Source organism: Penicillium antarcticum, assembly GCF_028974205.1.
Source record: "Penicillium antarcticum strain IBT 31339 chromosome Unknown utg000002l_segment0_segment0, whole genome shotgun sequence".
In the NCBI taxonomy this organism is placed as follows: Eukaryota; Fungi; Ascomycota; class Eurotiomycetes; order Eurotiales; family Aspergillaceae; genus Penicillium; species Penicillium antarcticum.
Window position 1 is genome coordinate 424,253 of NW_026695300.1, and position 27,852 is coordinate 452,104.

General features: G+C 50.9%; 11 protein-coding genes across 11 annotated transcripts; 6 read left to right on the forward strand and 5 right to left on the reverse strand.

Moving 5' to 3' along the window:
* Window positions 1–42: 42 nt before the first annotated feature.
* N7508_001153 (serine incorporator domain-containing protein) lies at window positions 43–1,636 on the reverse strand (the record flags this gene model as incomplete). The annotated part of the gene is made up of 4 exons (XM_058459219.1): window positions 43–759; window positions 807–1,395; window positions 1,448–1,527; window positions 1,586–1,636. The coding sequence occupies 4 exons, from the start codon at window positions 1,634–1,636 to the stop codon at window positions 43–45; spliced, it is 1,437 nt and encodes a 478-aa protein (XP_058322751.1).
* Window positions 1,637–2,393: 757 nt separating this feature from the next.
* On the forward strand, window positions 2,394–4,195 carry N7508_001154 (uncharacterized protein; the record flags this gene model as incomplete). Its single annotated transcript, XM_058459220.1, has 5 exons — window positions 2,394–2,468; window positions 2,528–2,599; window positions 2,649–2,781; window positions 2,829–2,933; window positions 2,985–4,195. 5 exons carry the CDS (start codon window positions 2,394–2,396, stop codon window positions 4,193–4,195), a joined length of 1,596 nt encoding a protein of 531 aa, XP_058322752.1.
* Window positions 4,196–5,078: 883 nt separating this feature from the next.
* On the reverse strand, window positions 5,079–6,066 carry N7508_001155 (putative GATA transcription factor (AreB); the record flags this gene model as incomplete). The annotated part of the gene is made up of 2 exons (XM_058459221.1): window positions 5,079–5,753; window positions 5,839–6,066. 2 exons carry the CDS (start codon window positions 6,064–6,066, stop codon window positions 5,079–5,081), a joined length of 903 nt encoding a protein of 300 aa, XP_058322753.1.
* A 1,728-nt stretch (window positions 6,067–7,794) lies between these two features.
* On the forward strand, window positions 7,795–10,165 carry N7508_001156 (1-phosphatidylinositol 4-kinase LSB6; the record flags this gene model as incomplete). The annotated part of the gene is made up of 2 exons (XM_058459222.1): window positions 7,795–9,285; window positions 9,335–10,165. The coding sequence occupies 2 exons, from the start codon at window positions 7,795–7,797 to the stop codon at window positions 10,163–10,165; spliced, it is 2,322 nt and encodes a 773-aa protein (XP_058322754.1).
* A 2,184-nt stretch (window positions 10,166–12,349) lies between these two features.
* N7508_001157 (uncharacterized protein) lies at window positions 12,350–16,335 on the forward strand (the record flags this gene model as incomplete). The annotated part of the gene is made up of 2 exons (XM_058459223.1): window positions 12,350–13,493; window positions 13,547–16,335. The coding sequence occupies 2 exons, from the start codon at window positions 12,350–12,352 to the stop codon at window positions 16,333–16,335; spliced, it is 3,933 nt and encodes a 1,310-aa protein (XP_058322755.1).
* A 1,297-nt stretch (window positions 16,336–17,632) lies between these two features.
* N7508_001158 (med21 domain-containing protein) lies at window positions 17,633–18,286 on the reverse strand (the record flags this gene model as incomplete). Its single annotated transcript, XM_058459224.1, has 2 exons — window positions 17,633–18,190; window positions 18,245–18,286. 2 exons carry the CDS (start codon window positions 18,284–18,286, stop codon window positions 17,633–17,635), a joined length of 600 nt encoding a protein of 199 aa, XP_058322756.1.
* Window positions 18,287–18,436: 150 nt separating this feature from the next.
* N7508_001159 (uncharacterized protein) lies at window positions 18,437–19,405 on the forward strand (the record flags this gene model as incomplete). The annotated part of the gene is made up of 1 exon (XM_058459225.1): window positions 18,437–19,405. The coding sequence occupies one exon, from the start codon at window positions 18,437–18,439 to the stop codon at window positions 19,403–19,405; it is 969 nt and encodes a 322-aa protein (XP_058322757.1).
* Window positions 19,406–19,581: 176 nt separating this feature from the next.
* N7508_001160 (kinetochore Spc24 family protein) lies at window positions 19,582–20,363 on the reverse strand (the record flags this gene model as incomplete). The annotated part of the gene is made up of 3 exons (XM_058459226.1): window positions 19,582–19,759; window positions 19,813–20,210; window positions 20,265–20,363. 3 exons carry the CDS (start codon window positions 20,361–20,363, stop codon window positions 19,582–19,584), a joined length of 675 nt encoding a protein of 224 aa, XP_058322758.1.
* Window positions 20,364–20,502: 139 nt separating this feature from the next.
* Window positions 20,503–21,155, forward strand: N7508_001161 (mitochondrial fission 1 protein; the record flags this gene model as incomplete). Its single annotated transcript, XM_058459227.1, has 4 exons — window positions 20,503–20,518; window positions 20,572–20,590; window positions 20,656–20,749; window positions 20,826–21,155. 4 exons carry the CDS (start codon window positions 20,503–20,505, stop codon window positions 21,153–21,155), a joined length of 459 nt encoding a protein of 152 aa, XP_058322759.1.
* A 618-nt stretch (window positions 21,156–21,773) lies between these two features.
* Window positions 21,774–23,262, forward strand: N7508_001162 (putative RING finger domain protein; the record flags this gene model as incomplete). The annotated part of the gene is made up of 4 exons (XM_058459228.1): window positions 21,774–21,884; window positions 21,950–22,443; window positions 22,502–22,933; window positions 22,986–23,262. The coding sequence occupies 4 exons, from the start codon at window positions 21,774–21,776 to the stop codon at window positions 23,260–23,262; spliced, it is 1,314 nt and encodes a 437-aa protein (XP_058322760.1).
* Window positions 23,263–23,615: 353 nt separating this feature from the next.
* N7508_001163 (beta-class carbonic anhydrase) lies at window positions 23,616–24,420 on the reverse strand (the record flags this gene model as incomplete). Its single annotated transcript, XM_058459229.1, has 3 exons — window positions 23,616–23,849; window positions 23,977–24,121; window positions 24,335–24,420. 3 exons carry the CDS (start codon window positions 24,418–24,420, stop codon window positions 23,616–23,618), a joined length of 465 nt encoding a protein of 154 aa, XP_058322761.1.
* Between the last annotated feature and the right edge of the window lie 3,432 nt (window positions 24,421–27,852).

Here is a 27,852-nt window from a genome sequence, read left to right on the forward strand (position 1 = left end):
AGTATCGCTCTAAACGCCAATTCAATCATACTATCAACAAATCTAGTAAACACCGAAGCGATCCGGCAGAAGGACAGGAGCAACGAGGGTCCACAAGTAGATAGCATAGCAGACCCAGGAGCTGACGATCTTTACCCAGCTGGCCCAATATGTGCGGCCAACTGGAGCGAACTTGGTGTTAGTCTCGAGTGATAGTCCCTGGACCAGCAACGTGGCCACCCAAGTTGTGGCCAGGAAGAAGATGATGTGGAAGAGCGAGTAGTTGTACTGGGTGGACCCGCGCTCATCATCCTTGGCAGTCTCATACTCTTCCTCGTCGTCGCTGTCATCGAGAGCACTGGCAGGCAGACTACCACTCTCAACGGCAGCGCGGAGGGCTTCAGCGCGCATCTCACGACGAGCAGTTGGTTGTTGGGTCACCAAGCCGTGCTCATTATCGTCTTCACCCAGCTGGATGTAGCTGTGGCCACCCTTGGATCCCAGCGCAATTCCTTGTGTGGCGGCGCGGGTAGTGGTATATGCAATTGTGGCCATGGTGACGATGGCCCCCAGGACAATGGTAGCATTCCTGGTTCCGCGAGACCGGATCAAGGGGTTGCAGTTGTTGTCATCAGGCTCCATCGAGACAGCAGACATGGTGAGATAAGTACAGTAGACAGTGACCATTGCAGCCTGGGCCAATCCTGCGCGAGAGTTTGACTCTTGAACCGCCGGCTGAACGGAGACGAATGAGATGATCAAGAATACAACCAAGTTAACCTGTTCGAGTCAGTCTTATGCCAGAGTCAAAGAGTCGTTCGACTTACGGTGATAGCAGCCTGGTTCATAGAACATCCGCTGTTGGCGAAGAAGATGTACATTAGGATAGTCATGACGAAGGATGCCAGGTACATGCCGAGGGTCGAACCGATAAGCAGACCACGCCACACACGGGAATCACTGTCCTCGATCTTCTGCAGACACAACTCGGCCCAAGAGTGCGCAAGATCCACGAGTAGGATCAACCCCAAGAGGAGAAATAGCATGGCACAGAAGAAGGCGATGTAGTTGCCGTAGACGAAGAAGAAGGGCTCGGGGATGAAAAATGACATGACAACGAATGCCATCCAGAGGATGATTTTCGGACCCCAGTATCCATTCTGCAGAGAAGCGCGGCTATCTTTCGAGGTTTTGACACCGAGGAGCAAGAGGGCCAAGATCAAGTGGAAGAGACCGAGAGCAAAGTTGATGCGATGAACCGCGACCCAGCCGTGACATTCCTTCCCGTCGCATCGAATTTCCATGTAGTCGAGAGTCAAGTGTTGCAACTTCTTCAGCGCCCATGGTGTGAGCATAATCCAGGAAATTATCGAGTTGATCAAGAGGATGAAGGCATAGGCAATTCTCGTCGCCATACTGTTTCCTTATTAGTCCGGGTTCTCGGCACTATGCAGTCGATGAAAAGTACCTGTTTTGGAACTTTCCGCAGGCGCTGCACACCATCGAGCATGTTGCTGCTCCACAGCATGATGTTCCGATTGTTACGAGCTGTTCGAGGAAGAAAGTCAGTCAGGCTGCAAGTGTATTGCGATGGGCGACAACGTACTGTGCCCACACTCGGCACGGCCAAAAGTGGCAGAGAAAGGAGGGCACCCATGTTGGGAGTGTAGGTATCAGATATCCCAGCCCGATCGAATAGTTGAGAGTTGTGTATGTACCTGATGCAGGTTGCTGTGTGGAGTGTGGAGAGGAGAAGTTGGAGATCACCTGGTCAGGCACCAGTGCCGCCTTCGTCATGTTATGTAAGCGGTCGGAACAGGACTTACAAATGTTTAGGCGCAATTGCGGGCACAGACAGCTTAGACAGCCCTAGTGAGTGAGACACTCTTATCGATGAACCAAGTGATAAGTAAAGTTAGTGAGACTATGGTGACGTATAGGATGAATTGGATTCGCAATATGTAAAGATATTGATGTGCATATGCAGCTGTTATCTAGACATTTCTACCCCCCTCTGCTTTGTACTTTTCTATCCATTGCCATTGCCATAACTACTACTCTCTAATTCAAATCCATTGTACTTGGTACGTTTGACGTTCCGACGCGGGTCAAGTGTCCACAGGTGATCTCCAGATTCCTTACCTAACGGGTCCCCCCAGGCCCGATTACGACGCTCCTGAAAAGTCCAGTTGGCCTCCGATTTCTATTTCGACTCTTCTATACCCATTCGCTCCTTTCTTTCCTTTCTTGCTCTTTCTCTGTCTCTGTATCTATCTCTCTTTCTCCTTCCTCCGATGTCCTCCCCGTATCCCTCTTATCTATCCATCTAATCGTCACAACTCTCCGACCTCCGACCTCCGGCCCCACGCGTACACACCGGGAAACACCTGGGAGGACTACATACAGTCGAGATAATGTCTCTCCATAAAACTGCCCGGATCATTTCTGTCATTGCAGGGACGCTGGTCGCCCTGTCATGCGGAACAAATGTGCGTGATATCTCCGATCTTGTCCCTTTAAGGACGATTTAAGGTTAACAGTCTGACAGTATGCATACTCCGCATGGGCACCGCAATTCGCCCAAAAGATGAAGCTCTCGTCGACTGAGAGCAACCTGATTGTGAGTGGTGCCGTGGCTGTCGCAGGGAAGGTGTCCTAACAAGCTCTAGGGTGTTGCTGGAAACTTGGGCATGTATGCCATGGGAATTCCTATGGGCCTATTAACTGATGCGCGGGGCCCAAGACTGGTCACGCTGGTCGGTTCGATCGCTCTGGGTCTGGGATATTTCCCGATCTACTCCGGTATGCCCTATTGCTGCCTCTATGTTGAACGGCGTTGACGTTAGTAGCATATGAACATGGCGAGGGATCCATGCCGATCATCTTCCTATGCCTATTTACGTTCCTGACCGGTATGGGTGGCTGCGCTGCCTTTGGTGGTGCTATTAAGACAGGTAGGTCACACGAAACAAGTACTTGGATAAGGGTTTAACCGAATGTATCAGCGGCATCCAACTTCCCCGATCATCGTGGCACAGCTACGGCTTTCCCGCTGGCGGCCTTTGGACTCAGTGCTCTGTTTTGGTCCAACGTATCCACACTCATTTTCAAGGATGATACCGGCCGCTTCCTATTGCTCTTGGCCCTCGGTACCTCCATCTTGTCCTTTGCATCCATTCCATTCCTGCGAATTCTCGTCTCGGAGCCCTACTCAGCTGTCCCACACAACGCAGCTGAGTCCAATAGGCTACACCATCCCACGGATCTCCGATCTGTGCCAGAAGATGTTGAAGATTCTGGCCTACATGGCTCAACCGCCTTCGAGCATGGGCAACACCCCGCACACGCACGATCCCAATCAAACGTCTCAAACCACGGCAGACCATTGAACCCTGACGACGAGACATCCTCCCTGGTCTCGAAGAACGACCATCCCCGGCCATCCTTTGACACTCTAGATGACGATTTCCTGGACGAAGTAGCCGACGAGTCGCACCACCTCGACATCAGAGGCTTAGCAATGCTGAAGCGCGTCGAATTCTGGCAACTATTCCTCACGATGGCGCTCCTCTCCGGAATCGGCTTAATGACAATCAACAATATCGGCAACAGCGTCAAAGCCCTATGGCTCTACTACGACGACAGTGCCACAGACACATTCATCCAACACCGCCAAGTCATGCATGTCTCAATCCTCTCGTTCGGCAACTTCCTCGGCCGCCTTTTCAGCGGCATCGGCTCAGACCTGCTAGTCAAGAAACTCGGCATGTCCCGCTTCTGGTGTCTCTTCATCTCAGCCGTCGTTTTCACCCTAACCCAGCTGGCTGGTACGTCAATCTCAAACCCAAACAGCCTAGTTGTCGTCTCAGGTATGACCGGTATCGCCTACGGTTTCCTCTTCGGCGTCTTCCCTTCTCTTACTGCTCACACCTTCGGTATTGGCGGTCTATCCCAGAACTGGGGTGTTATGACCCTCGCCCCTGTGTTCAGTGGTAATATCTTCAACATTCTCTACGGAAGTATCTACGATGGTCACTCCGTTGTAGGGAAGGACGGTGACCGGGAATGTCCCGATGGTCTGGGCTGCTACCGCTCGGCTTATTTCATGACTTTCGTCTCGGGTATCTTCGGTATCGCCGTCTGTCTCTGGAGTATCTTCCGCGAGCGCTCGATACATAATGCCATGAACAGAAAGGCCGGTCACCGACTTGCGTGAGTTCGGTTTGCGCAATCATTCGCGGTGGTGAGTTTTCTTGGTAATCTGTCTGTCTCCCTCATTCTTTCTTTGAACTTTCCTTTCTTCGTTTTGATTTCTTTCGGTTATGACTTGCTTGGTATAGAGGGCATTTGATGGCATGTTATGTGTCTGGTCTTGATACTAGAAATACCCATGATGCATTGTTTCTCTTATCTTATAGACTTGCTACTTGGTCTGGCGGGCTTTCCTTACATTATTCCTTCTTCATTCGTGTGACAGCTTCGGGTTTTTTTGTTGCCTTTTATATTTCAGGACTAATGACCTTACTCAATGTGGATGTGCCTTTCCTCCCGTACTGCTTGTGCTATTCTACCACCCATTATGGGATGTATATGTCCAGCTAATGTAGATTGCATATCCTGTTGGAGATAAGGTTATCAGCAAGCACAAGCAAGACCAAAAGTAGGTAAAGATTGCTAACGTTCATGAACCCTAGAATAAAACCAACTTAAAAGCTCCAACTCTACATACCAGTCTTAAATCCTCGTGACCAGTAAATGAAGAATGTAAAGAATATTGTATTAGAAGCATAGAGAAATTCGTACAGCACACAGCAGGCAAAAAAGCAAATTAGAACAAGAAAGGGTTTGCAAAACATCCAGACAGAAGGAAAAGGGCAGAAGAAAAACAAGAATTGAAACCATTCAAGAGTATGAGCTTTTTTTGTTAAAGCTCCAAGCCAGTAATGACAACGGAGCAATGAAGGGGGTGAAGGGTATCAAAAAAGATCAGAAAGAAACCGGGATGAAGACCGCAACTGAGAGACCGCGTAACAAGTCAAACAAGCTACGATGTGCGCGTGAAGGTGGCTGAAGTAGGATTGATGATGCGCAGGCGCAGACTAGACGCTCTTGGGAGATTGCGACTTGGGCTGCACTTCCTCGCTGGTTTCCACCACGTCTGACAGGCGGATCTTCTTGGCAGATGGCTCGCCAGACTCGGCGTCGCCGGCGCTGCTGGTTCCGACTTGGCGCTCGAGATCGCTGACGCGACGCTTGAGATCTTCTTCACGGCGCTGGGAGTCTTCGAGGGATCGGCGGAGGCGGACTTCCGAGTCTCGTACGATCATCTCCGACCGGCGCGCGCTGGCGTCGCTTTGCTCAAGTTCTGTCACGCGGCCGCGGAAAAGCTCATTGACGAATTCCAGTTCGCTGACGCGGGTTTTGAGGGATGTGTTGAGGGCAAGGAGGCTTTCGAATGTGTGGGGGGAGTCGAGTTGGCGGTCGACTGCTGACGGAGAGGGTTGGCGCATCTGTCGCGAGGGGAGGCTGCTGGAGGAATTCATATTATCGCCCAGGGTGACGCTATCGAACATGTGCTGGGGCGCGATATTCGAGTTGTGCGCGTGCATCGAGCCAAAGCCAGGTGTCTCAGTCCGGGATACGGGGGAGTTCGAGCGATCCGAATGGCCCGGGGACATCTTACGCGACGCGCGACGGTATCCATGTCCACCGAGAGGAGGAGTGCCAGCCTCTGATCTGGAAGGGAGACCATTGGTATCGACAGGACCGCCGGACTAAGCTCGTAATCTCGTATCAGCACATATCTTATCTAGGGCCAGATAGAGGCTAGGGAGGGAAAATTTTTGAGCGCGAACTGACCTTGCGCTTTGGACCTTGGCCGGTCTTAACGCGATTGCGACTCTTGATCACATCGGTTTTCAAGCTTATCGGACGAGGACGGCCATGAAGTTTCAAGAACAGTCCACAGGCGTTGCAGAGGACTGAACCCTGTTCATCACGTCGCCACAGGGGGGTCGTAGAGGTGCCGCAATTTTGGCAAACGGGCTGTAATTGAGTACGATTGGCGTCAGTCAATGTAGTGGCCATGGTGGAAGGTGAGGAAGATGGGAGAAGATAGAATGATAAGATGAGTTTGAGTCGATAAGGAAAGGGAAAATGCGGGTGCACGGTCCAGGTGCCAAGACCCGAGATAAGCGGATTCTTACAGGGCTCCCTCCGGTCGTCGCGGCGGGCGAGGTATAGGTCATGTTGGCCATGCTCATACTGGCATCGCTTGAGGATCTAGATAGGTGTTAGCAGGTTGATTTCAAATTGGGAAGTTGGCAATGGCAATTGGCATTGGAAAATTGGTGATCTCCCAGCCTATAACCTCTCTTTGATACACCTCATGCACAAGAGAGGGGCCAGATTACTACCAAATTACTGATCTTCCAAGATTACACAGTATAGATAGTCCAGGGAAGCGTCGGGGCTGGTAATCCAGTTTGTTCTGTATGCCCTCACGTACCGGAGATTAGAGGTCGGTGCTGAAGCGACAGACGCCAAAGCTGCCAATCCAGGAAGCGAAGTGCTAACAGAAGTCGAGCTAGGGTAAGCACTATCAAACTTGGTCACGCTTTTGATGTCCGGCAGTGTGGTAGAATAGGGTATCGATCCGTTGGAGGGCTGACGCGTAGCAGAGGCTTCGGACGGGGAATCGTAGGGGAACTCGCGATCTCCAGGCGAGCCAGGTTTGAGAGCCGGGTCAATGGGCGACGCCCTATATAGGATGGAAGCCACCGTGGAGGTGGGAAGGTGGGTGTCGATTGAAATCCGGTCGTGAACCGAATTGGAGGACTGGGAGGATACGTATTGGTCGAATCACGCGACAGTTGTAATTTAGATGAGTGCACTTGGAGAATCAAGAAATAATTGGATCGATTGAGACCACTCGGGTGAAGCAATTGGTCAGATCAAAGACAAAAGACAAGATCTCGTTACTCGAACAGGTCGAACGGTCGATCGTCGAACAGGCAATAATGGAAGGAGAGGACGGGAAGGCCCCGAGGATTGGATCGAAGATTAAGACAAGAAAAAAAGATCAAATTAGAGGCATTAAGATCATCATCGAAGGTGGGAAGGGGAAGAAGAAGATCTTATCCTCCGACTATTATTATCGCGTGTCTTATCGCTGCTTATTTAATACATACTTAACTAACTTATAAGAATGCCCTGCCTCATTCCCCTGCCACTCGACTTGAGACTCGAGACTCGAGACTGGCAGTCAATTGGGTTCTGCAGATCTCTACTCTTTTTTAGACCGGGAACACCTTGGTCTTATGTATACTCTGTAGAGTAAGGCTCAATCGACACACTAAAGGCAGATAGTATAGGCAACTTATGTATACGGGGTTCCCTCGTATTTGAAGTCAACTTAAGCATTCATTATCTGCTACAACTGCCGTCCAAGCCCATATAAATCAACTTCATAAGGAGAGACCCCTTTTATGCTTAACAACTACGTAGGGGGTGGAGACGTGGTGCGTATTGGTATTTCCGTATTTAACACGCCGGACCTGCCAACCGCAAACAGCTGGCTGTTTCTGCCCGCTGAACAAATTGACCGCCCCGGTAAATTAAGGGTATCCCGTACCCCGAAACGCCCCCTGCCCTTGAGTGTCTGGAGTGTTATTTCAGCTGCCTTCACCTCTAGCCGGTCTTTCTACCTCTTCATCTTTCTTCTCTTCTTTGTAATGGATTAACCTCCCTTTTGTGTCTTGTTTGCCGTCTCTCTTTCACTGGCTATCTATCGCCCCCTTCCATAGATCCATCACAATGCCGAAAAACCGCCCTGCAACGTCGGGATACGCCCGACTCGCCCAGGAGGAAGAGGAACGGGGCTATCTTCATGATGATTCAGAAGACGAACAGGGTGCTATCTCGGTAGCATCCACCTCCGCGCCTCGATATGCCCCCATCTCCTCTCGAGCCCAGATGCAGGCATCCGGTCTCCATTCGCCCAACGGTCATCGACGCCGACATAGCGGATATCAATACCCCCGGGGCCGTCGAAACTCCGGTGTGGATATCAAGGCGATCAATGCGCGTCTCGAAAAGTGGGCGGACGAGATTGCCTCCAAGTTCAAGATCAACAGAGTCAAGGGCAAGAGCTACGAGGAGGAGAAGCTAGAGATCTATCATTCGGTCTTCCAGGCACCCCCAGGCATCCGCCCTGTGACTGCTGAAACCCTCGAATCAGATGAATTTGAAGGCGAGCAAAGGCGAGCCCGAGCCGAGTACGAGGAGATCATTGAAAGTGTCCGCCTGGCAATTGAACTCGACGTACACCCGCGGATGATCTCACAAGGAAGCTCGGGCAGTTACTTTGCTCGAAACCCTGAGGGCAAGGTAGTGGGTGTTTTTAAACCCAAGGACGAAGAACCCTACGCCTCACGAAACCCTAAGTGGACCAAATGGATTCACCGCAATCTGTTCCCCTGCTTCTTCGGCCGTGCGTGTCTCATTCCCAACCTTTCCTACGTATCGGAAGCCGCCGCCTACGTCCTCGACGCTCGCCTACGCACGAATCTCGTTCCTTATACTGGTATTGTGCGGCTATCGTCGAAATCCTTCTTCTATGATTTCTGGGATCGAAGAAAGGCATGGAAGGGCAAGAAATCGTTGCCTCCCAAGGCAGGCAGTTTCCAAGTTTTCTTAAAAGGATTCAAGGATGCCAACATCTTCCTAAGAGAACACCCCTGGCCCGACCAGACCAACACCGGATTCCGCGCCGAGGATGCCCCGAAGCGAAAGAAGCGGCCATGGAACGAGGCCTGCCGTCCTTCTGGGACACAGTCAGACGACGAGGATGACGAAGATCCTGGATACGTACCCTCACCACCCCCATCGCGTGACCCCAGTGCCGAGCGCCAATTTTACTGGACGGAGAACCTCAAACAATCATTCCGCGAAGAACTGGAGAAGCTTGTGATTTTGGATTACATCATGCGAAACACCGACCGAGGCCTTGATAACTGGATGGTCAAGATTGACTGGGGGACAGAGTCGGTTTCTATTGTGGCAGACCCTCCCAAGAACAATGAGTCACAACCTAGGCATGATGAGGACGAACTCTTGCCTCCGCCTCGACCAGTATCTGTGAACTCGAACGGCGCAAGAAGCCCTAGCGCCCCCTATAAGCGACATGAAACCATGATGGCAATCAGTCGCACAGGAACCCCACTAGCTTCGTCTGAGCAGTCGGCTTCTGTTCAGCTTGGCGCCATTGACAACAGTTTGTCTTGGCCATGGAAACATCCCGACGCAGTAAGTCCGGTCCTCTTAAATTCCAATGACCGATACTAACAATTTACAGTGGCGCAGTTTCCCCTTCGGTTGGCTCTTCCTGCCAGTATCCTTGATTGGCCAGCCCTTCTCGCAAAGAACCCGCGACCACTTCCTCCCCCTCCTTACATCGACAGATTGGTGGAGCGGAACACAAATGGCTTTGCGCGGCATCTTTGCGCAAGATGACGATTTCAAGGAGAGCATGTTTGCTCGCCAAATCGCCGTTATGAAAGGTCAGGCCTGGAACGTCGTGGAGACACTGAAGCACCCAGATCACGGCCCGCTTGAACTTACTCGGCGGACTCGTGTCTGTGTCTGGGATGATCTAGTTGATGTCCCCGTTGCCATCCCTATGCGCGCGCCTTCGACCGACAGGCAAAGGAACCGATCTATGAATTACGACCCTTATGAAGAAGAGATGGACATCGGCGCGTCCGCCTCTTCCCAACCAACCCCAGAACGCGAGCATGACTTGTTAGGATTGAATACATTGCCCAGCGACCTCCCTAACCCGAACCGATTTGAGCTCTCTCGTGGTCGTGCCGATGGCGATGCTGGCGGCTCGATTGGTAGCCCTGCTACTGTTAACGAGCAAGACTTCGCTCGGACTGCCGATGGTACATCTGGCGGCTCTCTCGACGGGTGGCCTTCCCTTCCTCCACGTCCTTCTCAGAAGCACCGAAAGCAAGGCGGGTCCCTGTCCTATCGCGTTCCCCACGTCAACACATTCGGCAGCGATGACCTAGAAGGAGACCTCGGCTATGCAGTTGCCGAAGGCATGGAAGGCAATCAACGCAAGGTGATTGTTGAGCGCCTCGAAGCCGTCAAAAGCAAAAACCCCGTCTTCACCTGGTGCTAATGTTATGTTGACCTTGCATCACCTTCTATTCCTACACTTTCACATTTTTGCATTTCTTTTCTCATTAATCTGCAACCATCTTCTGCAGCAATGCCTTGAGCGGGAAACAGGCATCTAACCATTCACGCGCCGGTCCCCAGTTTCCCGCTCAAGTCATATTGACTGCGCTTCTCTTTCTGTGACCTTCACACGAGTCCTTAACTGGACATGCTCATGATTTGGGGAGATTCCCGTGTTGTATATAGATCTTCTTTGGCTGTTCCGGTTGCCTTGGGTTGTGGCGCATTGATTGAGCGAACTGCCTCATGTAGCATATATGACGAGACTTAATTCTATGATACCTTTATCTCTCCCTCTGTGTAAAGTTCTTGGCTGTATTTACTGGGTTGATATTCCGTAGATTCTGTAGTGATCATATGTCGGCGTCTGGTCGTTCACCTGGCTGTTGGGGTGATTATGGCCATGTCAAGAGTGACCGTTTAATTGTCCAGAGTACTGGCTTGTCACTCACCAAAGATTCTATGGTAATCTTTTGGTTGGTGTCTAGTCGGTCGTCTGGCCGTGGAGATGATTGTGACTAGGTTAAGATACTGTTCAATTGTTATGGTACTAGTAGACTTTGTATTCTTGTCGTTATCTATGGCACTTACAATTATGCCTCTAGATGTAGTTACGATCGCTGCTGTATAAAGTCGGGCTAACATAGATCATGCTATGTAGTATCCACTATCAGCGAGGAGACGAGATAACATCGTGGCCATTACGGGCACACCTTGGCTAGACTCAAATATGGCTAGTATCAAGTATGTCCCTTGAGCAATTCTAGCCTATGTATAGTATTGACGGAGGTCCCGGAAGGTCTCTAGGTAACTGCTCGTTTCCATCGTTTGATCTATAGAATCTCGCCTAGGCGACTAAGCGCGGGGACATATGTCACGCTTCCCAAACCTTTTCTTTTTCTTTTTCATATCACCATCTTCTCGCCCTATTTTTCCTTCTACTTTTTATATCCCTTCATTCCCCATATCCCCGCCCTAGCGTATAAAAGTACGCCGCAGCGGCTCCAAACGCGGCACTGATAAGACCCTTATCGGGATTATCCGAGACTGAGGTCATTTGCTTCATCTCTACCTCTACAAACGGCCTAAGAGAACAGGCGCGCCGATATCCCAGACAGCGACTCGAGCCCATCAAGTACCTCGAAAATCCTGAAGTGTCACTTCCGACCTGGTTATAATCGACCCCCACGGGTAGGCAAACGACAAGGCACCGACAGGATCGCGACCAACGAAACCGACGCCATAACCACCGCTATAAAAATAAACCAGCACGTCAGACTAAAGAGGCACGATACCAGCCCGTGATTTGTGCCCATTATCGTGAAATTCCAATGCCGAGTGAGATTCTGCGACTCTCGCGTCTGGAAGGCGCTCCCTTCGTTTAGCAGACAATTTGCGCCACTATCGCGTCCCAGCAGTGAACAGTACTATATTCTCTCGAAGCTTGAAATTTTCATTGCCGCCGACAACAATTTTCCGGTCACGCGCGAAATTTCCATATCGTTCGGCGGGGGATTTATCGCGAATCGCCGTCGAGTCTACCTATATCCTGTAAATCGCCTGACTCCCGTGAACGCTGTTCACAGTTACTGGAAGCTCTTCAAACTTTCACTGATAGTGACTCGGTCCAGTAAAACCCGTTCAAAGTTTCTGGTAAGTGATGCAAGCACTTGAACTTACACCTTTTCGTCGGTGAAACCGGATTTCGTTGAGCCACTGACATTTGCGTGCCGTCGCTTTAGAATCTGCGTACATTCTTTCCAAGACGTGCGTACCGTTATTTCAAGACTACAGTACGCTCGATCTAAGACTCAAGGGTCATCATTTCGGGATTTGCGTGCTTTCACCTCGGAACGTGAGTCCCGTTACTTCAGAACTAACGGGCGTTTCATCACTCCGAGAATCCAATACTTTAGCTCCGAGTCTCAAGCATCATCAGTTCAGTACTGGCGTACTTTGACTCCGGAACCCGCAACCCTTCATCCCCGGACTAACGTTCGCTTCAGAACGATAATTTCGTCACTCCAGCGCCTGCGTCCCTTCACTCGAGAACTCGCGTACCGTCACTTCTGTCTCATTATCTGAGCAAAATTTGATCTCGAATCTTCGAAGGTCGACGCCGAAGATGGCTTCTCATCCGTCCATGCTCTTGGATCCCAGGGCCTATAAAAAACAGGCTCAGAACAATGGTAATCCTTCCGCTTCTTCTACGTCTTCCCTTTCTACGACAGATGATCTTCTTCAAATGAAGCCTGCCACTATGCCCCACGAGTTTTCACAAGACCCTGCTGGATCTTTGACTTCGTCTTCTGCTCCTGCATCGCCCTTTCCTTCTACCCTTCCCTCCCATGATTCCTCGTCTTCCCATCTGATGAACGCATCTATGCCAACTGAACTGGTTAATTTCGCCTCTGTTGAGACCGCTGTTCCGTCCACGCTTGGTTCACATTTGGATCAGATGGGCACTACCAGCACAACTGGCGAAACTTCTCTCAAATCAGTCGAGGCCTTTCCTCCTGCGCTTGATGATTCAGCACACAATACGGACACAATCATGGTAACTGATGAGGCTTCTGTCGCCTCAGTTCAACACCATATCCCTATTGTTCTTGATTCACTTCCGTGTCAGGTCAATACAATCATGGAAATTGACGAGGCCCCTCTCGCCTCCGTTAAAGCCCATGACCCTGCTGCGCTTGATCTCTCTGGTCCTAATCCACCTTCCCCTGGCACTTGCCTTTCTGCTCGCGTTACAGACCCCATGTCTGTGGAATTGATATTGAACTCTGGCTCACTTCTCCCACCCACAGGACGACGCAAGAAGACCGATATGTCCCCAGCCCATCCCATGGCTCCACCGGGTACTGCCACGCCAAGCTTCCGAGGCCCTTCTTCAGGGATGGCTTCTCCAAATCCGTCGACCAGTAGAGTCTCGAGCCCAGCCCCGAAGCCAGAGTCCAATCTGACCGTACAATTCACTACGGCCCTTGACGAAGCAAATGAGAGTGATTCAAAACGTAGTCATTACGAAATGAGCGACGAGGAAGATTTTCGTCGATCAAATTTCATCGAAGACGTCTATGGCGTTGAACATCGGAAAAATCCCCCGACGAAGAAGGTCAAGACTGACGAAACAGACGCGATGCCCAAAATTGCTAACACACCAATCACAATCTCTGGCGATACTGGACTCGGCAAGTTCATGAAGGAAGGGGAGGGCAATCAGACTGCAAATCGGACTGCTTCTGCTGTTGTTGATTTGACCGCAGGTAAAGCATTCAGCATCTTTAAATTTGTTCACTTCCGGCTAACTCTGCCTTAGATGCTCCCAACGCATCCAACGATGATGATGATGACGACGTGCAATGCACAGGGTCTGCTGATCTTAGCACCCAAGAGGTCTGCTTCGGAAAAATCGAAGCCGCTTTCATCAATGCCCATCATGTCCCTCAACCCTCACCAAATCCTCTCCACAACGACATCACGTCTCACTGGCCTTCCATGAAGCTCGAGCTCCGGCGTCAGCCTACAGGCGATTTCCAAATTGATGCTATCGATCCCTACGAGAAGGCTTTTGGCTTTGTTGACGCGAAGACTGCTCTTGCGCTATGCCCATTGCTTGACTCCGCTTGGCCCGTGAGACTCACTGCGCGACTCGACACCCGGAGGAGGGTTCCTGGAGAAGTTATTGGAGAACCGGTATCCGGTATCTACCGCGTATCCATCAATCTCTATGGCCAGAGGCAGCATGCCAATGCAATTGGGAAGTACCTGGGCCAAAAAAATGTTTGGCTAGGCACTCCAGTGACCATGGAACAAGGAGCTACACTTTTCAACCCACACGCGCACATGCGCCGTCAGATGAACACAGCAGCAGTTGTGAACAATAACACCACTGGACGCTCGGTCCCTCGATATGAGGTTCGAACTGCCGAGGAGGTGAATGATGCCGTTATGAAGATGTTTGATCAGCTCATCACTAAGGACATCCCAACAAAGGAACCAACTTCTCACATTCTAACGCCTCTGCTGCCTCATCAGAAGCAAGCACTTTGGTTTATGACAGAGAAAGAGCAGCCGCGCAAGTTCGGCCCCAACGAGGAAGACAATAACTCATTGTGGCGAGAGGTCCGCGCTCCTAATGGGAAAACTCAATACCGCGAGATCATCACAGGAATTGTTCTCGATGGCAAACCCGAGGAGTCGCTGGGAGGCCTGTTGGCTGATATGATGGGTTTGGGCAAGACCTTGAGCATTCTGTCTTTGATTACCTCCTCTCTTGAGTCATCTCTTGAATGGAAAAGATCGGCACCTCATCCCAACCTTGTTCGCACGTTTCCGGGTATTCGCAATACACGCACTACTCTTCTGGTTGTTCCTCTAAGTGCTGTCAGCAACTGGGTTTCACAGATCAGTGAGCATCTTGCTCCAAACAGCATCAAGTGTCATACATTCCATGGCCCAAATCGCATTACTGATGTGGATGAACTTGCCAAATTTGATGTTCTCATCACCACCTACAGCACCATTCTCAGCGAGATGAATGGCCGAGGCGCCAAGCGCGGACAAAGCCCTTTGAAGTTGATGAACATGTTCCGCATTGTTCTTGATGAGGCACACACCATCAGAGAGCAGAATGCAAGACAAACAAAGGCTATACTGGATCTCAATGCTGAGCGGAAGTGGTCTGTGACTGGAACTCCGATTCAGAATCGGCTGGAAGATCTCTTGTCTGTGACCAAATTCCTCCACATTTACCCTTACAATGAACGGAGCAGTTTCGTTCAACACATTTTGAGTCCTTTCAAGACTGGTGATCCCGCTGTTCTTGCTAGCTTGCGAGTCATGGTGGACTCTTTCACTTTGCGCCGTGTTAAGGACAAAATCAATCTGCCACCCCGTAATGATAACATGGTCACATTGGATTTCACCGAACAGGAGAAGCAATTGCATGAGTTCTTCCGCAATGAGTCCAATGTCATGATGCGCGTCATTGCTGGAGAGAGCAAGAGCAAGATGGGCGGCCGCATGTACCACCACGTTCTGAAGGCCATGATGATTCTTCGCCAAGTCAGTGCCCATGGAAAAGAGCTTCTGGACATTGAGGACCGCGAGCGGATCAAAGGATTGTCTGTGCACGATGCGATCGATCTGGAGGAAGGTGAACCAGCTGAGACACCCGCAGCCTTGAATAAGAAGGCGTATGGCATGTTTTCTATGAGACAGGACATGGCGGAGGATCTGTGTGCCACCGAAACCTGCAACAAAAGCCTCGAGCCAATTCTCGCCGCGAATGGAGAAGTCGACGGCGACGCCCCGATGGCGATATACCTGCCTTGCGGCTGTGTCTTCTGTCCAAATTGTTTCTCTGGTTGGAAAGAAGTGTTCGACTCGAACACTGACACTCCCATGGAGTGCCCCGGTTGCAAGGGATGGACCGCTATGGCCTACTCCGTGATCACACCCAATGGCCTTGACGAGTACCAGGCCCAGCAGGATCAAGAACGCCGTGACCGTCAAACTGGGAAGGTCGGAAAGGTTTTCGGTGAATATGAGGGCCCGCATACTAAGACCATTGCACTGCTCAATTACCTCAAGGGAAGCGTCGAGGACAGCAAAAAGCTCGAGGGCGAATCGCCTATCAAGAGCGTTGTCTTCTCCGGCTGGACCTCCCACCTGGATCTCATTGAGATCGCCCTACGAAACAACGGACTGGACAGCTTTGTCAGACTAGACGGCACAATGACTCTCGCTGCACGCATGAAGGCTCTTGATCTTTTTGCCAAAGATGATTCGATCACCATTCTCCTGGCCACCATTGGTGCAGGTGGTGTCGGCCTCAACCTGACATCCGCATCCCGTGTCTTCATCATGGAGCCACAGTATAATCCCGCCGCCGTCGCTCAAGCCGTTGACCGTGTCCACCGTCTCGGACAGACTCGGCCCGTGGAGACATACCAGTTCATTATGAAAGGCAGTATCGAGGAGAAGATCCAAGAACTTGCTAAGAAGAAGCAGCAGCTCGCAGATATGAGCATGAATCGGGGGAAACTGGATAAGCGGGAGGTTCAGGAGGCCCGCATGCGCGAGTACCGTTCCCTCTTCAAGTGATGACTGGCTCTTCAGTATTCTTTTCTCTCTTTCCTTTTCGTCTTTTGTTTGTTCTTCTTTCTTATGGGACATCATTGTGTTTTTCAATGTTTCCTATTTTATTTTGTTTCGTTGGCCTAGATCCTGGCGGCATGATGGTTTCGTTTACATGATACCCGGAAAAGGATGAGGCGTTAGTATCTATTTGTTTTTTTTCCAACATACCTCTTTGATCCATGGATTCTCCTTAAGAGATGACATACAGTGTGTTCTGCATTCTTTTTCTTTTTGCTTTAAGTCTGTTGTTCTATGCGAGCATTATACATGACTGCTTGCTTCTCTGATAGATCGTGCTTTATGTATCTCTTATCGCACCCCATTGGTTTTCATCTGACCGCGCCTAGATCGAAACTATTCAAAGTCCCAAGCTGCAGTTCATCAACGTAGATATAGTAACTTGTTCGATCATCTGTCTATTGAAGAAAGCCTCTTCAAGCTCTCCAGGCCTTCCTCGATCGAATCGGTATACTGTCTCACATTAAGCAGATCCGTCCAAAATGCCTTTGCATCTTCGTGAAGCAGAAAGAACCAGGTGTATCAGTTCAAGATCTACATCTCAGTATACCAGAAAATCCCTGAACTTGTCAATTACTGAGTCCCAGTTCCTCCAAGTACAACACTCATCTTCACACCTTAAGCGTCGCTATAGCCATCGTTGGAAATGCGTTGGCTTGCAACTTCCTCGACGTCGCCGGAGCCTGCACTTGGTGGGGAGACGATCCAACCTGAAGCAGCCATCTATTGCCGTCACTATCACCGTTGATACGTGAGTGTATGCCTTTACCTGCGCGATCACCCTCGCCATCACCATTATCACTATCGTCGTATTCATAGTGCTAGTTGATATGCCGTATGGTCTCAATCTATGGTCCCCAGCGGCTTGAAGCATATAAAAGTGCTGGATTTTTGCAACAGGAGAGAGAAGGGAACGGTAAGCGGTTGAGGCTGAGAGTGGTGATCTTAGGGCTAACTGATTTTGAAGCTGAATACGACGTGAGAATGGACAGGGCAAGGATATATTATACTATTCGCACAAGAGAATCATTCAAGATATTTCCACTAGAAGTAGTGTAGGTATATTGTCTAAAGCTTTATAGCAAATTCAATATCCCAATATCGATAGATAGCAAACTTGATACCACGTTGTATTCGTTAAATCTATACATGCGCCCGTGCAATTCGTGATTTGACCACCCACCCATAACGCCAAAGAAAAAGGGAGCTATCACCCATACCCATGCCCGATCCCACGAAGAAATCACTTTTGATACTGACTGTCTCCGTAAATACCAACAGAAACAGCATCCAACACACTCTCCAGACGAGCCCTGAGCTTCTTCAAATCCCGGACTTTAGCAGCCCTCTCCGTCTCAACACCCCGAAGCTCCCCCTCCAGTTCCCGGATTCTGCTCTCTTGCTCAGCTTCCGAAGCACCGATTCCAGGAAGCACAGAGATCAGATATTCGATCTGCTGTTCCTTGATAATAAGGTCACGCGCAAGTTCCCGCTGCCGACTCGCAAATGTGCGAGGGGAATCCGGCGCCGGGGGGAAATTAGGGTCTTCTCCATCTATCGGTGCTTCAGGCGCAGCACCGGGTTGTTGAGGCCGTGCAAGTGGAGGAGATCCAGATCCTTGTGCGGCTGCGGCGCCTGCTGCTGTATTTGCGATAGCTGCTGGGACTGGTGGTGATGAGGAGTTCTTGGTGATCTTTGCTAAGGCTGGTGCGGCATCTGGGACGTTTGGAGGTGGTGTTGTAGGGGCATTGTCGTGGTATGTTGTGAGATAGCCGAGTGTTGCGTAGAATTGGGTTGCGAGCTGGATTGTTCGTTTGTTAGCAGGGTTTTGGATAAGGCTTTGGAGGGGTCTTACCTGGTCGAGGCAGGTCTGGAGCTGGGTGAGGATGTCGGCCATTATGGCGACTGGAGCTTCAGATGTGGAAGCTTGTATTGAGAAGCAAACCTGAGGGAAATGGCGAGGTTGTCTGGTTGAAAATGAAAGCGCGGAGCAAATGCGGAGAGAAGCTCCAATGCGGTGAGGGTTTTCTTTCCTTTACAACACTCAATGCGCCTGTTGCGACTACACCATGGCCTGGCTGCCGGAAAGTCTCACTTGAAGCTTGGATGCATTTCTCGACGCTGCTTTTCCAGCACGCATGCGCATCATGACCTGACACCCTTCTCGCGCCGACTATTCAAATTACCCTCCGCACCATCTCCGCCTTCACAACATCACCATGACCTGACCACCTTTCTCTCCTACGCCGAACACATATCCCTCCCAGAGAAAAGCACAGTATACGTCGGCACACACTATGAATACACAGTCCTGCAAACTCTCCGCCAATACGCCCTAGCACTCCACCGCATCGGCGGCCGCGACGACGCAGGCATCGACCTAGTAGGAACCTGGCACCTCCCGGAACGCGAACAATCGCGCGCAATCCGCGTCCTAGTGCAATGTAAAGCTCTCAAAGCAAAACTAGGCCCGAATCTCGTGCGCGAACTCGAAGGGACGTTCCGCCAGGCACCTGTCGGCTGGCGCACGGGCCAAACAGTCGGCATGCTGGTCGGACCGCGCGAGGCAACCAAAGGAGTCCGCGATGCACTTGCGCGGAGCACTTACCCCCTATTCTGGATGATGATTGAGCGGGACGGGACTTTGAAGCAGGCGCTTTGGAACGCTCGTGCCGATGAACTTGGGCTTGGGCCTCTAGGTGTGGAAACGCGATATGGGGCTGAGGGCGAGTCGGGTTCGGTTACTAAGGAGGTTGCTTTGACCTGGGATGGATGTGATATCCCTAATATGGGTTGCGTGGAGCTTGATCTGGCTCGGTTTGAGGAGCAATGGGTTGCATCTTGGGGTGCGAACTTGCCGGAAATTGAGAAGGGTGAGCTGCTGGATATTGCTGAGAGGGTGCTATCGCATGGTGAGTCTGGATTTTTATCGGATGGGACAATATCGGATGCAGACCGGACGAAAGTGCTTCAGGCTCTACAAGAGCGACAAGCTGGTCTATCGATACCAGCGTGAGTGCGCTACTGGGCAATGGAGCAACTACAGTTGTATAGCGAGATTTGTAAAGCAGTGTACGATTTATGAAAAAACAATCCAAGGGTATAGAAACACCAACAAAGCAATAACCGCTGAAAAGCACGGCTTTGCCTCCAAACGCCAGAGTATAGACTCCCACATAAGTCATCGTAATCTCACCCTTGCATCGTCGACCAAAAGTAGTTTGCATAGAAGAAACGGGAGAACTTCGGATCGATGTTGACCACATGGACATCGCCCTTGCGACTGTTGCGAATGACAGCTCGGTTGAAATTACCAGCCTCATCAGGCTCAATATCAACTCCCAAAGAACGGAAGATCTTGAGTCGCAGACTATATATAAGTTAGCAGTCATCCTAAGCCCAACAGAATACACAGTCACGCACATAGTCGCATCATCAGCCTCGCGCTCGCGTCGCGTGGTTTCGTCACCCTCAAGACCCTGTGATTCGAGGTCGGCCAGCCTCTCCTTGAGCATTTCGAGTTCACTTTCCAGACGCTCGCTTTCAATCTCCAGCTCCGAAGCCGCTTTGGCAATGCGGAACTTCTTGGTGTCCAACTCCACGATCTCCGCTGCGTGTTTGCCCGAGTCGTGCACTGCCACAGCTTCCTCGTGTTGGGTAGACAGAGAATTCAAATTGCGCGAGAGTTTGCGCATGGCCGACTCGGCCTCGCGAATGCGCAGGTCGCGCGACTGCTGCAGGGTTGAGAGCGAGTCATTGATGCGGGTGACGGCTTGTTTATCGGGTTGGATGTTGAAGTTTCCGATCGTGTGGTGGATGAGCTGGAGTAGTTAGTAAATTGCATACAGATCCTAGATAACCAAGAGAGTCAATACCGTTCCAGGCTCCTCGTCGAGCAACATTGTGTCTGGTGTTGGAAGAAACGAAGACTTGTTTGGGTTGTTGCGGCAGCAACAGCCACAGCACCGCCACATGTGTTGCTCCTCCGCAAAGTGACGTTGCGCTTGGGATTTCTGCCTTCGCTTTTCCAACACTTTCTCCTACACTCCAATTTCCCGACCACTTAGCTTTCTTTATCTGCCTCACTATCTAAACGCCGAGTTCTATTCCACCATGTCCAACCTCCCATGTAGGTGGTTCCCCACTGATGCCTGGCTCTTAACGGCTGACTCGCTCTCACAGATGCCGCAGATGCGGAAAGGTGTGTGTTCCGTGAAATATTCATCGAGATGCCCGACGTAGACTAACTTGCTTGGCGACCAATAGTCCCTTGAAGCCCGCTGAACTACAGGTCCTCCGGGCGCAATACGAGAAAGAGGGCGACTATGTCGGAATCCAGACCAAGTTCAACTACGCATGGGTATGACTCCTTCAGCCTCATTCCGGAGTGCCCGCACTGACTATTACCCCTCGCCTTGCGGGGATTTGCATTACAGGGCCTGATCAAATCCAACGCTCGGTCCGAGCAACAAGAAGGTGTTCGCCTGCTGTCCGAGATCTTCCGCGGAGCCCCAGAACGCCGACGTGAATGCCTATACTACCTCGCACTCGGCAACTTCAAGCTGGGGAACTACGGCGAAGCCCGTCGATACAACGATCTACTCCTCGAGAAAGAGCCTGCAAACCTGCAAGCCGCCAGCCTCGGCTCGCTTATTGACGATAAGGTAGCCAAGGAAGGCCTCGTGGGCATTGCCATCGTGGGTGGCTTAGCGGTTGCAGCAGGAGTGGTTGGTAGTCTGGTTCTCAAGGGAGCCCGAAGACGGTAGATCCGTTCTGCAAGGGCTGTGGCACAGTAGGGGTGTCCTTGCGTCTGGAGTATAACCAGCTCACTGTATTATGGGCTTTTTTTTTGTTTCGCTTTTCGCTTTTCGCTCGCATCCAAGGCGTTATTCTTTTATTGTACTCTCTAGTATACATACGTGATAGTCCAACCTACGAGCCCGATCTCAGACAAAGGGTATGTAAGTGTCTCGAAGGTTCTATCCAGGCATTCTTTGTTCTTCTATATACTCCTTGCATCTGAAAATATCCGAAGTAAAGATTAAGCAAAATAAGGCTGCCTGAAGTTGTCTATTTTTGTTGAAACGTGTTTGGCCTTTTTAAGGCGATTGAAGGCGAGTGTCGATCAACGTCATTGCCTCCACCCGACTTACACTTCTTTGTTTCTGTGCCTCTTCTATCTCTTCTCTCGCCTCTCGCGTCTCTCTCATAAGTCACGAAACTCTGTGTTTCTGGAGAGTTCCTCTCACTTTCGTGTCAACAATGACTTTCCTCTAAGCCAACACTTAGAGCCTCCCCCGCAGATAAGGCGCTGTGACTGCTCCGACGCTTATCGACTTGACCAGCTCCCACCTTACGATTTACACCTGTCTGATCTCTTGAGAATGGAGAGTAACGCCGATCGTGTGGAATGCATCGCCTGTGGTGCCGTTTGGTTGAAAGACTCGGCGCATGGCTTAATATGCCCGCATTGCGACTCCGAATTCACGGAAATTGTGAGGATAATACCTCCCCTTTGATCTCATGTCTACTCTTCTGACGGCACTATGTTCTTCTCAAGGTTGAGATCCCCCCCGAGATTCCCTCCGACAGTCCCCAAGAGCGTGCCTCACCTACATCGCAACCACGCAACCCGTGGGCAGACCACAACCCTTGGGGAATAGACGAAGACCCTTTTGGAACGACACCAAGAGATTTCCCTTCTGGATTTCACCGTACATACAGATCGCCCGACGGGCGTTTTACCTTCAGCAGTACCACGCTGGGTACCGGTCTGTCCTCAAGCCCGCGCGGCGCATACGGAACCAACACTGGGATCCCGATGATGATGCAGAACTTCGACACCCTTTTTCGAGACCTAGTGGAACCACCAAATCAACCAACAAGAGAATTGGGAATCGATGATCATTCTCATCCGAGTCCTTTCGGCTGGCCCGATTATGAGCGTGTGGGAGATCATCCATCAAGCCCGGCTCCAATCCCATCTCCTGGTCTATCCCCTCGCAATACTAATGGACCGCAACCACGAGCTCCGCAAGCAGTAAACCTGAGCGAGTATGTGTACCTTTGAGGTTTAGGAAACAGCCCACTAACCCCACACTCCACACTCCAGCCTTATAGAAGCCATCCGTGCCGATCTGGGGACACCAACTACACGAGCGACCCGTCAGAATCGCCAAACTCCAAATCCTCTTGCTATACTATCGGCGCTACTAAACATGAACCCAAATGGAGATGCAGTATACTCGCAAGAGGAACTAGACCGTGTCATCACTTCACTGATCGAGAACACCGGGCCCGGAACCGCGCCGCCGCCAGCATCTGGAAATGCCATCCGGTCTTTACCCAAGAAGAAGGTTGACAGGGATATGATGGGCCCGGAGAACAATGCGGAGTGTTCTATTTGCATGGATGCTGTGGGACTTGGCACGGAAGTGACTGTGTTGCCATGCGACCACTGGTTTCATTTCAGCTGCATCGAGGCATGGTTAACCCAACATAACACCTGCCCTCATTGCCGGCGGAGTATCAACCAACGTCCAGTGTAAGTCTGACAACACTGACACAACATCGAGAACTCTAGCTGACAACCCCAGGCCTACCGATGGAACCAGTGACAATCCGGTGGTCATACCGGACAGCCCTGAGCAGCCACGATCTCGTCGACGTCTCAGTTCCGCTCGAACTACACGCAGTGGCCGCTCCTCTTTTTCTTCTTTGCAAAGCCGACTCTCCCCGCGGCTTTCACCCCGTCGCTCCCCCACACCCGAGGGACAAGAATCCACTCATGCTCCCCGCCGCTCCAGCCGGAGTGAGGGGAGCAACGGGGGATTTACCAGCTGGGTCATGAATCGATTTGGAAGCAGCACATAACATTAGCTGCGACATCGATAAGATCCACCTGCAGCGTGTCTGTTGACACTTTCTCATATCATTCTTCTCGGTACGACTTGATTTGTTTTAGCGGCGGGACTTGCTGTCTTTTTTCCCCATGTCTTTTCTTTGTCTTTTCATCAATACCCCCTTTACCGAACGTCTTATACTCAATGCGATGGAGATACTATGTTTGGTTTTCAGCGAACCCCATTGCTGAGGCTGGTTCTCTACACACCATGTACATACTTCTCATGACTTTATACACAATATCACAGTATTATACCCCCGTGAAAACTCGCCCTTCAAATTCTATCCGATATCCTCTCTTCTCCAAATGTTTGCACAACAAATCACTGATCATCCCCAATCATGGCAATCCTCCCCGTCTCAACCTCATACAAATACCCAGTAATAGGAACAACCAAAACAAGCGGACTATCCCTCAAAAGCTTCACATCATCCAAAACACTCTGTCTCAAATCCCCAAACGGCAAAAGAGCAATATGATCCCCATTCTGTCCTAACTCTTCCCGAATCTTCCCCCGAATCGCGTCGTCGGGGAACGTAAGCATCCCACAATCCGTCTACCACATATCAAATCAGCAAGACTATTAATAGGAAGGTGGCTGAGCGGACTAGCTGTAAGGGATATACATGTGCATATCCATGGACATACACACGCATAGTATAACTCAAGTTGCATAGACATACATGGTGCACAATGACGATCTCCCGAGTCCCAAGAAGTTGTTGCGAGATAATGATACTGCGCAATGCATCTGAGGCTCTCCCGCCTGCGTTGCGGATGACGTGGGCGTCGCCTTCTTCTAGGCCTAGGGCTCGAGCTGGGTCTTTTCTTTTTTTTTTTTTTTTTTTTTTTTTTGTTAGGGTTAGGGATTAGTTTAGGAGGAGGTGGTAATGGAGGAATGGATGTACCGAGGCAGGCGTCCATGCATGCTATCACAGCTACCTTTCTGGTATTGACATTTTATTAGATAATTGTTGTATTGTATGGATGTGGTAAGGGAAACTGAATGGTATGGAGTAGTATGGGGTTGTATAGTCCTACCGTTGTGGGGGCAGCTGTAGATCACCCTTCGTGAAGGAGGAAGCATAATTAGCGTTGGCGGCTTCAAATTCTTTTGCGACGAACATGTTTGAGGTAGATTAACTCGATTCGGGAATAGGAGACCTTGGGAAGAAGAAAGAGAGAAGTATGTAAAGAGAACACCCCGCTTCTGATGTGATATTTGATTAGGGCAATACTAAAAGGACCCTAGAATTGAGTATTTGGACCCCATGGCCTTACGCTAAGCCTAATTAGGCCTAGCCTAGTAATTGTAATTCCAATGCATTAATCGGTAAAAATGCATCAGTTCTTGGCAGTGCTGGATGCCCCGGGTATCGGCGGTCATAAACCTTGGGTACTTCATTTACTATGCAGCTCTCTAATAAAATTAAGTCACCACCGTTTCTTACCAACAACCAACTGGACTCAGTAGCTTCTTGACCCCAAGATACTTCCATTTACTATGCAACCCCCTTATTAAATTAAGTACCGACCACTGCTCAATTTCCTAGAATCGCACTAGTCCCAATTAGGAAACAGAGGCTGATTTGAAAACTCCGCAGATTTGAAGGAATCCAGCTATTGTGGTCAAAACGTACGAGAAAGCAGTAAATTTTGACATATTTCCTATATACAGATATGTCCAATGCGTTCTGACGCTATTCAGAGAGCTCTCCGACGCTTCCTGAGCCGGTCGGACCAGGTATTCTGAGCCTGGGCCGCGCCCTGGGCCGTAGACGAAGCTATTCCTAGTGCCTGAGATGCCACCGGCGACGTAGGAATGCTTGCAGACAATGCCTGGGCCGTAGACGAAGCTATTCCCAGTGCCTGAGATGCCACCGGCGACGTAGTCGATGCGATTCCCGACGCCTGCGACGTAGGACTGCTCGCCGGCGACGTCGGGGCCGTAGCCTGAGCTCCCTGGGCTATAGACGAGGCTATTCCCACCTGTTGTGTGCCTCCACGTCCTCGTCCTCGGCCTCCACGTCCTCGTCCTCGGCCTCCACGTCCTCGTCCTCGTCCTCGACCTCGTCCTCGACCTCGCTGTCCCCCCCCGTTGTATCCGCCGACCCTCCCGTGCTTCCTGGGCATCCACGATCTCAAACAGCGACGGATCCCGCTGCGTAGATGATGCCGTAGACGTCGGAAGGTTATTCAATGCGCCCTTAGGCCGCCCGCGGATGCTGGTAAGGATCTCGGGTTCTTGGAGAAGGTGGCTAAGGCCGATCGGCGGTGCTTCGGTCTCGTAGAGGTGCCACTGGGTATGAAACTGCGATAATTTGACAGAGACACCTATCATGTCAGCCCATTTGATGTCATGGATGCAGGGATAGCCCGTAGCCTTGCAGCCAGGCGTACAACCGACGGCGAAGGGTCTCTTGCCGGGTATACCCTCATCCTCCGGAAGATGCGCATGGTATAGCTTTAAGACCCGCCCGATCGCTTTTCGTGAAACCAGCCGTAAGACGTCACGGACGATCGGATGCCGCATAGCAGATAATACGGTCGGCGATCGCGCTTTCTCGTCGGCGATAGCTTGCTGAGAGAGCTTGAATTGCCTAAGAATAACAGTCTCGAAGCAGTGAAGCAGGGCAAGGAGGTTACGCCGCGAATTCTGGAGGTCTTTCTTTAGAGCTGCATGAGCACCCTCCACGCGAGATGTCGATGTCTCGCCGAGGTGGAAGAAGCTATTCGTAAAACAGCGTAGCACCTGCCGACCGGACTCGATGATCCAGTGCTTCTCGATATAGGTAAGGAGGTTCGAGAAGACTGGCTCACTATAGCAGCTACAAAAGTATAGCCACTGCTCTCTCATACGTTGCTCAGTCTCAGCGAAGACGACTCGATTCCAGCGCTGCAGCATCTTTAGCCAAAAAGCAGTGGCATACGCGATGTATGCCTCCTTCTCGACCTCGCCGGCGTCAATCAGGGCCTTCACATGTTTCCTAGCCGCCGGTATAGCCTTCGCCTTGATATTCGAGATAACATGCCACAAGCATAGCAGCGAGGCTGTCGTTGGCAATGCTACTGCGAGCGCATTGAGGAGGGCTTTCTCTTTATCAGTGAATACTGTGAGAGGCTTCCCGAGGCCATATTCATCGTAGATACCTTGTAGACAGCGTAGGGCCCAGCGATACGCGTCCTCGCGCTCACTCGGTAGGAATGCGAAGCCGACACAGAATGACCTCCCGATCGAGTTGACGCCAATGATATCTAGCAACGGCATATTGAAGCGGTTAGTCTGATACGTACAGTCCATCCATAGCACCGAGGGAGACTGTCGAAGCTGCGCAAGGCCAGTACGATGTATCGCGAAGACGCCTGATACTGTCTCGCCGTCGGCTTGAGTGGTATGGCGTAAGATCCAGTCTCCATGCTTCGGCAGCTCTTCGAAGAGGGCTTGTATCGGCGTCCGACCGGCAAGAAGCTCTTGAAGAAGACGTCTAGCACGGTTGTAGATGTCCGCCGGCCTAAGATGAATGCCCTGGCTAGCTAGAAGCGAGATGATCTGGCGTGGAGGGATCCCTTGGCGTATAAGAGGATCTAGAGTATCAAGATGAGGCTCGAGAGCTCGCCGGCGCAGCGTAGGATGAGTTGATTGAGGCCCCGGTTCGTGATTGTGCTCTCCATGATCGACCTGTAACCGCCAGAGACCGGTCTCCCGCTGTAGGCGGAGATTCAGACCGTACTCGCAGCCAGTCATAGACGTGAATGTCTGCCGAGAAGGTCTAGATAAAGCCGTATTCGCCACAGGAAGCTCGGGAGAAGCCGCCCGGCTAGAGTCTGGGCGTCTACCACGGTCGCATCGAAGAACCACGATGTATAGCCCATCGGTAGCGTTGGATTTGGTACGGCGCTTAACGACTGCGTAGCCAGTAGGCCCGAGGATGCCATTTATCGTATCAATTCCTTCCTGGAAAGTCCCGAAGAGCTGCCCGTCTTCGATTGTAGGTGTCTCCGCCGGCTCAGGGTCGATTTCAGGGCCGATTTCGATAGGATCAGGGGTAAAGAAGCGACTCGATGAGGCCGACGACCCTGCGAGACTCGAATCCCAGTCAGTCTCATTGAATTCAGGGGTGTGGGAGCCGATTCTTGGTGCCATTTCGACGTTTTGGTAGAGGGATGTCAACAAACAGTATGGTGATAGTTGCAACGCCCTCACGGGGCCAGTATCGCTATTTGTGAGCTGAAAATTTCAATAGAGACTGATTAGCCATTTCTGAGCGATGAAATAATTTTAGAAATTCGTATCGGCTATATTGGTGATGTTGTGATGTGTTGAAATTGGCGAGATGCATGAAGCCGTAGACATGGAGTTGGCGATGCCCTAATTACGGGGTAATTAATTAGTGGTGCTGACCTTTTAGGACTAGTGCGATTCTAGGAAATTGAGCAGTGGTCGGTACTTAATTTAATAAGGGGGTTGCATAGTAAATGGAAGTATCTTGGGGTCAAGAAGCTACTGAGTCCAGTTGGTTGTTGGTAAGAAACGGTGGTGACTTAATTTTATTAGAGAG